At 36.7% G+C, this 10,761-nt stretch overlaps 1 protein-coding gene and 1 non-coding gene across 2 annotated transcripts; both read left to right on the plus strand.

The window, feature by feature from the left end:
* Positions 1-1,097: 1,097 nt before the first annotated feature.
* LOC113227247 (chymotrypsin-1-like) lies at positions 1,098-7,968 on the plus strand. The gene is made up of 7 exons (XM_026460142.1): positions 1,098-1,158; positions 2,973-3,159; positions 3,591-3,735; positions 5,006-5,107; positions 5,579-5,725; positions 6,653-6,751; positions 7,723-7,968. The coding sequence occupies exons 1-7, from the start codon at positions 1,098-1,100 to the stop codon at positions 7,831-7,833; spliced, it is 852 nt and encodes a 283-aa protein (XP_026315927.1). The 3' UTR covers positions 7,834-7,968.
* On the plus strand, positions 2,590-2,673 carry Trnal-cag. The gene has a single exon. It is a non-coding gene; the product is annotated as a tRNA-Leu (tRNA).
* Positions 7,969-10,761: the final 2,793 nt, after the last annotated feature.

Genomic DNA, 10,761 nt, shown 5'->3' on the forward strand with positions numbered 1-10,761 from the left:
TGTCATCAAATTTTAGAATCAAAATAATGAACAAAAGTACAATCTCTCCATAAACATACTTAAAAATATAAATCAAACTTTAGCAGTAATAAAACATAGCATCTTGAGTGACGCAGATTATTCCTGCCAAAAGCAAAAATCTACTGCTCCCACCTTGGTCTCGCGCGTCACAAGCAAACCGTGTCTCGCGATCATCTCCTATGCCATTTTCACCCGTTTTTTGATCGAACGCATTGCGAGATGTCGAGATAGTACGAGTGTCCGACGTTAGGTGCCGTCCGGCGTTAGGGGGACTTCCCCCTAATGTGGATTATTCCATTCACAGAAAGTCAAAGCTTAATCAAAAATCAAGTCTCGAGACGAGCAAGTCGTGTATCGTCTTACTTTATAATAGAAACAATTACACTAGTGTCGTATTCCTCCATTTACATTTTTGAATCAGCGCTATTTGTTAAGAAATTAAATTGCAGCAGTGCTAGGCGCAACAAACAACTACAAACTCCGCTCACAAAAATGCAAACGTACAAACCTATAATAAAATACCTGACACAATAAAACAGGAAATACGTTATAAATCTTTTTACAGTTACGGTCACGTAAGATAGTCTTGACATGAGAACAGGCTAGATGCGACAGTCGTCCAACGATAAAACGTTACGACGTAATGGGAACGTGCCCTTAACACATGCATGTAACTACCTACTAAAATATTTCCAAGGTTGTTAATCTATACCACCCATCCATGTGAGATGCTAAATAAATAAATAACAGATGCAGTGCTACTCAGAGCTTTAATCACAAAGATCTGAGGTATAATGGCACTACGCCTGTCATCCTGATAAGTCTCATGTGCCTGTCTTGTAGATTGGAGTGGACCCCTAGGGGTCAATATGTTCAATACTCACCAGTTTGAGAATCATTGCTTTACACCTGCAATAATTTGACGCAACACCCTATAGCATAGGGGTAAATCACCATAAATATTTAGCTCGCATGACAACGTCGCATTTTTAACAAATTACATAGAATTCCATTAAAGTCAGAAGTATAAAATAGAGAAAATTTTTTTTTTACTTATTTAGTATAATTCTGTGAAAATGTGTGAGCATTGGTTTTTTAAGTCTTTTTTCGTACTTGGGATTATTTTGCCCGTATTAGGTGAGAGTTTTCTGTGTTAAGCACCTTATGAACACAATTTTGTAATTATGATATTTTTTTATGATACCAAGTGGCGGGAGACGAACAAGACGTGAGCCTGGGTAAGCGACACGCCTGTCAATATCTGTTGCAGTGCCACTTAGAGCTTTAAACCACAAAGGTCTGAAGGGCACTGCCGCTCCGCCCGTCACCCTAAGAACATAAGTTGACAAGTCCCATGTGCCTGTAATTTCACCAGCACCCTTACCCTTACAAATCGGAACTCAGTAATGCTGACATTACTTCTAGGCGGCAGAAATAGGTAAGGTGGCAGGCAGGACCATTTATCTTCATCATCTTCCCACGTCGCCGCTCTTGTCAGAGAGTCCTCTATGGACTTAGGAGCAGAGAGTACATACAAATGTGTAGATAATGTAGATAAATTTAAGTCGTATTTATTTCATATGGAGTTCTTAGGTTTTCGCAATTGTTGCACATAGGAAATGAAACTATTTTTAACCGACTTAAAAAAGGAGGAGGTTTTTAATTCGACTGTATTTTTTTCTTTTTCTTTTGTATGTATCAAATCTCAGTATTGGTCCCATTTAAATTAAAAAAAAATATTCCAACTCTAAGGGTGACAAACTAGTTTATTTTTTTCATAAAAAGTTATTACGGATGTAAATCGCGTATAATTGTTTTTTCAAACAAACCAACGTATCGGGCACTTTGCAGGATCTATGGTCACAGCTGTCTTAGATGGTACCTAATGTTTAAAAAAAATTTTTCGCGATATTTGGTTCGCAAAAAATGGCCTCCGTGGTCGAGTGGCGTGCACACCGGTTTTGATGTTGTCGCCATCTCTGAGGTCCCGGGTTCGATTCCTGGCCAAAACCAACTTTTCTGTATTGTCTCGGATCGGAGTTTATTTCCGATTTCCATAACACAAGTGCTTTAACTAAGTTCTTACTTTGGGATCAGCGCAACGTATGTAATGGTGTCTAACATTTATTTATTAAAGCCTATTCTAGATGTACATCATTAGGAATACCTAATGCTCGATAATATAATAAATTTTAATTCTTGTCACTTTTTCTATTTCCATGGGTAGTATAATACTTTACTTATACCGCCTTAGAGTGAACCAGGTAAGTACGTGCCTAATTTTGAAACCTCCTGCCTAAATAACTAGTCTATATTGGATTACCGTCGGTTTCTTCAATTGCAACATTATCTACAAATTAAAAATTTATTTTAGTTAGCTAAGCAGGTAATTATATGTCCAAGTTTCATTTACATTGTGCATCTAAATAACAACATAATCAATCACTTTACAACATTGTGTTTACTGGTTACGTCACGAATTCACGAGTTTAGTGACGTCATATCTCTATTAATAGCACGGAACTGTACCATACGATAGCGGCGGATAATTTCGACGTTGTTTATCAAGTCAGGATGGCCGAGCGGTCTAAGGCGCTGCGTTCAGGTCGCAGTCCACTTCTGTGGGCGTGGGTTCGAATCCCACTTCTGACAAAGTTCGATTTTTATTGTTTTTTATTTTTTTTTATTGTTATTGATATTGATTTAATGTGAATAATGTAAAACATATGCGGCGTGTTTTTTTTTAATGTACCTGCTCATGTATGTGGTGTATGTACAAACGACTTATTAATATTATGTACCGTACAGAGGTGCGTAATGCACGGAGAATAGATCCTCCTAAGAATACGTTGTTACCTTTATCATTATTCGTAAAGAAATGGTACTTAAATAGATACACGAATTTCAATTCATTGGCACCATAAAATGTTCTATTACATATCTCTATACAGTAACATCAGAGTTCTTCACATCCGAAGATGGACGAGAAGACTGGGAAAGGATAGTAGGAGGAACAAAAGCGAAGAATGGTTCCGTACCTTACCAAGTATCGTTACGAATTTGGGGTGTCTGGCATTTCTGTGGAGCCTCAATCGTCACTCCTCGGGTGATATTAACCGCTGCCCACTGTGTTGATAGGTATATACTACAATTTATTTAATTGTTGTCTTTATGTACACTAAAAACACAAATTATATTGTTTTGTGAGAACATACAAACGCCTGTCAGAATAAAAGAGTAAAAATGAATTCGTGCCTTTGGGAATAATTTTGCTATTAACTTTTTGTCAGGTGCTAACTAAGTGATTATTGTTAATTGTCCCCATTGTGCGAAGTCTCTTCTTAGTTCTTGTTAAAAATCTAATTTTCGTTTATCGCAACAAATTTAGAACAAGGACAAAGTTGTTGGCTAACTTTCGGATCTCTTTTAATTTATTTTTTCAAGAGAGTAGCGTTTAGTACCTACTTACTATTCGTTTTAATACTTTTCCTTAACTTAGCGACCAAAAGACGCCTTTGAGTTCTCTTCTGAACCCAGCTTGCTAATGACTTAATTTTCTTGTTTCCTAGGCTCAAACCCGAATACTTCACGGCTATAGTTGGAACCAATCAACTGCGCTCTGGCGGCACGTCGTACAAAATCCGCAAAATTGTCAAACATGAGAACTATGATGATTATGTTATTAAAAACGATATTGCAGTATTGTTTACTCAGGCAAGTAGTTTTGTTCATTAACTGTATCCACAGGGGATTCTGAATTCCAAGTACAAATAAAAAGTATCTCTATAGGCAGCTAATAAATAATATTTTAATTTTCAAATTCAAAGTACTCACAGCAAAAAAATCGACTACAAAAGTTTTTGGAATTAGGTACACTTATTTAATGGAAAGTGGGAAAAATCCAATCAATCGTATTCTGCTCCTAATTTGTCACTCTTAGGGATAGAATATTTTCATCAAATTTAAATGGGACCACTAGTGAGGTGCCCTCTTTCTAACAAAAAAAGAATCATCGAAATCTATTCATAATTGTCGGAGTAATAAAATTTTTGAAGTGAGTTTAATCAGACAAATGACAGCACTGCAATGGCCACGGAACTTTTTTATTACACAAAAAATATGTAGTAAATATAATAAACTTATTTAATACTTATTGTTTCTTTACTTACTTATTCTTTCTTTTATTTATTTTTTGTATATCATCTAGTAACGGGATGAGCAAGTCGTGCGCCTGATGGTAAGCTATACATGTGTCCATATAACAATTGCAGTGTCACACAGAGTTATAAATCCCAAAGATCTGAGGCACACTGCCACTGCGCCCGTCACCCTGAGACATAAGTTGACAAGTCCCAAGTGCCTGTAATTTCACCAGCACCCTAACCCTTCAAAACCGGAACACAGTAATGCTGACATTACTGCTTGACGGCACTCTTTCACAAGGAGCTCTACTGCTCTAGACTGTCTTTTACTATCAATTTTAAATACAGAACAACGAGATCTTCTTTACTACGTAAATATAACTCCCCTCGCGGAATAACTACTCCGGCGACCACTAAGGCAGTTGAAGCAGGCTCCAGGTAATAAACATAATATGACGGTTATGTCCCTTTGGAACTGCTTAATTACCAAACGCGTCTAAGTATGCCTTATGCTTGGAGACTGCAGCCTGGTTACTTTATCCGCCGCCTTCGTCCTATACAAAAGGCTATATGGTACTTTAGTCTTGTCTTGTTAGGGGCGATTCTTCGTCGTAAATTTTACGCACTGTGACGTCACGGAATGCCTGCCCCAGTATTTAATTAATTAACGTAATTCTAAAAGTAGGTTGAACTCGGTACCGAGAATACATTTACTCGCACTTCGTACAATTATATTTCATACACAGACTTCTATGATAATTTGAACAGAGACAGAAACACCACATGAATAAACCGACGTGCATATATAGTTGCCAATAATGTAAGCTTATTTTTTATTACAGGATGAGATGGAATTCGGAGACAAGGTCGATGCTATAGAACTTAACGACGAACCTGTTGAAAAGGGTGAAGAACTACTTTTAACTGGCTGGGGAACTACTTCTGTGAGTATTGTATTTTCACTACATATTACTTTTCTTTGGAACCAGAAGATATCTGACTAATAGGAAGATAAAGAGACGAGGGCCGCTTGCAACTATAGGGAAGTGTGAAGTACAACAAATAATGATCAAATGGTCTTATTAAATTAATACCACAAAATTCCATTTTATAGCAAATAAATGACTTTGTTTTAAATTATAGAAAATGATACTTTCATAGCGCCATGAGGATCTTAGCACTTTGATGCCGTAGAGATTATCTGACGCACCACATCAACTTTAGAGCTGTAAGTCTGTCTTTTAACGACGTCCAACAAGGGGCATGACATCGCTATCAGGACGAAGAAAAAAAACAGCGCGCTATATCATTACAAGACTGACACGTTCATAACACTTTTTTTGCTTTCTTGGCTGCCAGTTACCAGCTGGACATTAAATGAGCAATATATTTTATTTTTCATATTCAATATACAGTATCCCGGCCGCATACCCAACGATCTAATGCAGCTGGAACTACGTTCCATCACATACGAGGAGTGTAAGGAAGCTCACAAGAACATCAACCCTGTCTTCGAAACGCAAGTCTGCGCTCTCACTCATGCTGGAGAAGGCGCTTGCCATGTAAGTGTCAGACTTCAGCTTAGTTGAACGTAGTATATATTTCGCTTATTCCTAATCACAGACCTTGTTCTTAATAAATACTTCACTTAAGCCACTAAGGCATGTCTTCGAGGATAGAGTTTGCCTCCCTATGCCTGTTCTATCGCCTGTACAATGGCCAATGTTATGAAGAACTATTTGACATGATGGCAACAGCAACATTTTATTATCGCACCGCTCACTACCGCTCACTATCGCACCGCTCACTGTACAGTTTCATAAGAGCTTCTTCGCATGTAAATTAATAACATGGAATCCTTCAAAAGGGGTTTGAAGAAGTAAAGGAGAAGTTTTAAAGGGTTGGCAACGCGCTCGTAAAGCCCCTGGTGTTGTAGGCGTTCATAGGCAACGGTGACCGCCTATCATAAGGAGGGCTATATGCTATTTCTATGCGTTTGCTGCCTATATAACATAAAAAAATATTTTAAATAGTAATTTTGTTAAAAAATAGTTGGCGCTATTTATAATTGTTTAATATTATAATGTACGAAGAAGGTACTGTCTTAAGTGTAGCTAATTGTCCCACTTATGCTATGATCCCCCATTTGACTTGACATGTAAAAATCTAAGTTCAATTTAACTAATTGATTAATAGTACTTAGTTCGATGGCTATTGCAGGCAGAACCCTGTAATTTCTGTCCACGTACGGTACTTATGCAGTGGAATAAGCCTTCCATATGTGACAGTTTAGCATAAATTGGTCGTTAAGTATTTTCCGACCTCAACTGGTGTTAAAATAGACTAGAGTTATGTTCCAGTTGTTGATATCTTGTGAATGCTATGCTTTGATACTCCCAAATTATGCCAAAAATAGGAATTACCTTCTATCGCTGTTTTTAGAGCCCAAAAATAAGTCTTCGAATTGGAGATTGTTATTCCTGTTTCAGGGCGACTCTGGAGGTCCACTTGTGAGAGAACTACGTCAGATAGGCATCGTTTCTTGGGGCATTCCCTGCGCAAGAGGAAAACCTGATGTTTATACTAAGGTAACTTTCAGTTAGGTCGTCTAGAGTCCAAAATCTCTTTCTATTTTCAAGTTAAAGACCCAAGAGTTTCGAAGTATCATTTATTTGAACAAATGTGATTGATCCAAATACTATAATAGCTTCATGTATTGAATAGCCCTTGATATCTTATAACTTTATGAGAAAAGCTCTTAGAGTTATTCACTTCCTTGAGAAAGAGCAATAGAGTTGAAAATGGTTTCAAATGTTTCTAAATTCGTTGACAGGGAAACCTTTTTAATTGTAAATATTAATATCAATACGAATAAGAAAGGTTTACAGTTTAAGAGTGGTTACACACGGGGACTTTATAATAGGCGATCGCATCGATATAAAACGCGACCGCATCGCCTATAAATCCCAAAGTGTAACGATGCAACCGCGCGTTTGTTGCAATGCAGTCGCGCGCTTGCATCGCGTTTGCATCGTTGCTTAAAATCGCGCGCGTGTGTAAAGGTAAACGATGAGCGACTGCATCGCTGCTTGGAGATTTCAAACGCACACACGCTCAGCCACGATCAGAACTGATGTTAAACGACTATTATATGTATAAATAATACAAGATTTTCAAAATGGCCACCGAAAAAATAATTCCCGCCAACAAAATGTGTCACAAAATTCAATTAATACAGAAAAATTACAATGTAAGATCTGGCAGTACAGCTAATGAAATACCTTGGCCTGTCCTGAAAAAAAACCTATAATAATAATAATAACGAAAACTACAATTTAGGGCACTCTAGCCTTGAACAAAGACGCAGTGTATTTCATTTCTTTGCCGCATGCATTAGGAATAATGATTGCGCTACGTGTGAAGGGCATAATATATCAAAGACACAAGAAATAGAGTGTTCAAGCTCTACGAGTACCAAGGGAGGAACGGTGTAGAAAAATCCGTTAAAATGTTGTCAACTCTGCTCTAATGTCATTTGTGTTCTATCTCTTTTCACTAGGTGGAAGCCTTCATGCGTTGGATAGAGAAGACACTATACGATGACGACGAAGACCATCTTAAATATCTCCACAAGAGAAGAACCAATAGACATAGGAAATCAATAATTTAATCAACTTTGACACTTATGGAAAGATATTAACAACGATATTGTATTGTACTTTTGGGCTGATTTTGTTAATTTTATTGTTATTTGTAGGTACCGTTGTAAAATTATTGCATTAAGATACAATTTGAGCATTGTACTATTCGACAATAAAGAAGAAGAAGTTATTCAAAGTTGTTCAATTTGTTTTTGGCGTATTTCCTCATACTTCCGGAGACATATTTTAACAGCAGTGAAGCTCTTTGTGATAGAGTTCGTCCAAAGAAAGCCACTGTATAATAATTTATTTCTGCCACCAAGCAGTAACGTAAGCGTGAGGGTGCGTACAGATCTGGCGAATGCGCCGAGAACACGCTTAAACATCTGAGTGGCACTGCGAGTGTTATGGGTAGCAGTGCCCACTTTAGATTTAGATGCAGGTGCACATAGATACAGCGCCGAGCGCAAGGAGCCTGCGTCGTGCGGTTACACCGCAAAGTACAGTATAAGTATGAACTAACCGCCACGGGTTGGGAAGCCGCCTTAAGTGTGAGGCCAGACGAGCGTCATTTTTTTTCCTTTATAATATAAAGGAACACTATCCAACCATTACAATTATATTTATCAAAATAAGCTATTTCTATGAAACTCAAATCATCTTAATTCATAAGGTAAGAAAATTACACTTGAAATCTTCATATTGAATTCCCCTGACAAAAATGAGCAAGAAACTAGGGGTTGCTCTTTGTAAATATACATTTGAATACATTACCATTTTACAACATTTATTTCCTGAGAATACATGCAAGTGTTAAACGGACCACTATCACGGAATTTTATCGTTCAAGTATCTACGTAGATGCTGCATAATATATTAATAACATTTAGTATAATAACAGTCACGCCACAATGTGAATTTTAATTTGATTCCGAAAACGGCTACCGGACACCTACGTTGCGTCACACGTCGCGGTCTATACGTGTAAATAAATAAATAGTGTCAATGTTTTATTACATTATTATGTATGTTAGTCTATAAGGTATAAATTTATGGGTTTTTGTAACCTAAACATAAATAAATAAATAAAAAATTGAAAATAAAGTTTTTATTTCACTATGTAGTTTTATATAACCGACACGATAGACTTGTACATTATAAATTTTTTCGACCTTTTGGTTTTTAATGAAAAGGTAGGTAAATTAAGCCAACATCTTAAGATTTTCTTTTTATTTATAGAAAAAATATAGTATTACATGGTAGGGACATGCATAAAATCTAATATCACAGATATCAGTCGTGGGTTAGACAGTTGTTCCTTTTACAAACTTTGAAAAAAAAAACAAAAACACTCGTAGACATATTTATATAATGTAATTACACTGCGGTATAGGGTATAAGTGCCAAGAGTTCTTTGAGGCGTTTTGTAAGGCTTGAATGTCTTCTAGTTTTTGCCTGTAATCATGTTTCATTTAAAAACATACCCGACGAGAAAATACAATAACTCCACATACCGTCGGTCTATAGGCAAATTCACTAAAAAGCCAAATTGATAATAGAAATCAAGATTTTGTGTTTTACTTGCAAACGTTAGATATCGTAAAGTATTTTTATCGAAATGCAATTTTATAATGAAGGACACTACGCACTTACTAAATTGTTCTATCGTAGATGTTCTCTCCAATGAAATAAAACTCTTTAATAAAAAAGAAATCGACCTCAAAAGTCCGTGGAACTAATCTATTTGCCAAGTTTTATTGTGCGGTTACCGGAATAGTTTGCCACCTTTAGAGGTGAAATATTTTCTTCAAATTTAAATGGGACCAATAACTGAGGTATTCTCTTTCCAATGAAAAAAAGAATCATCAAAATCGGTTCATAAAGTAATCGCGTAACATACATACCCGTCCTTTTTTGAAGTCGGTTAAAACTCCTTTTTAAGCAGAATGGGACTTAGTGAGTATTACCTTTTAACCGACGATACTATTATGAAACCTTAGAATAATAACACATAGAATGATAGTTTCATATCAAACGAACTGTCACAAGTGAGGTAAAAATCAAATTCATGTAGGCTAGTTTTAGTAGTATGTGAATTTTCGGTTTTAGTGAATATTTATATAAAAATACTAGTTGAAACGCGTTACTTCATTGTGGAAAGTGATGTTAGTATCTATTTTATGTTTGTCTGACGTATTTTTACACTCGTTTACCGCACATTTCGTCATGTTTCGCGAAAATTCTTGATCTGTTCGCGGTGCAAATTGACCTTGAGCACTGAAGGCCCGCCCGCTCGTGTAGGCCCATTGGGTGCGCTTCAATTTGCCTCACTTAGCGTGTGCGGACTAGGTTTCTATGCGTTATTATTCTAAGTATGAAGCATTGTTATATATTTGTACCTATGATAAGTGGAAATCGCAGAAAAATGCACTTTTCCCTTAGGGCGCTTTCAAATTAGCGCCACTTTGAAGTTTCATACAATATTTAGAAGCGCAACTTCAGCGTCATAATTGCGCCACGCGCGCGCCACTTTTGCAGTCACAAAATACAGACACGCGGCGGGCGTGCCATAGTCACGCCTTCTAGCGCTTCTACAAGCATCTAATTTGAATGAGTCCTTATATACATGTATTGAAAAACAATGGATACCCGGGCGTTAAGGTTGTTGCAAACTCTTGACGCTTACGCCTACATCTGCGATAAACCATAAAAAAGAATGTCAACTGGTTTGCAATAACCTAATTACTGCCCTAGTAAAACAATATGCAATAATATAATTGCTGTATGTTTATAATTTGAAATTAGAATTGTAACACGCTTTTAATTACACCCTGGGTCATTGATATTGTAGGCGACTTATTGTAGGTTATTATTATCGAAGCTTTATTTATAGTATAATATTAATAATGTTCCAGACAACCACGCCAATTACCTGGTAGAAAATTCCCTATTATATG

The sequence above is a fragment of the Hyposmocoma kahamanoa genome, unplaced genomic scaffold (genome assembly GCF_003589595.1).
Source record: "Hyposmocoma kahamanoa isolate Upper Pololo Valley unplaced genomic scaffold, ASM358959v1 204, whole genome shotgun sequence".
Classification (NCBI taxonomy): Eukaryota; Metazoa; Arthropoda; class Insecta; order Lepidoptera; family Cosmopterigidae; genus Hyposmocoma; species Hyposmocoma kahamanoa.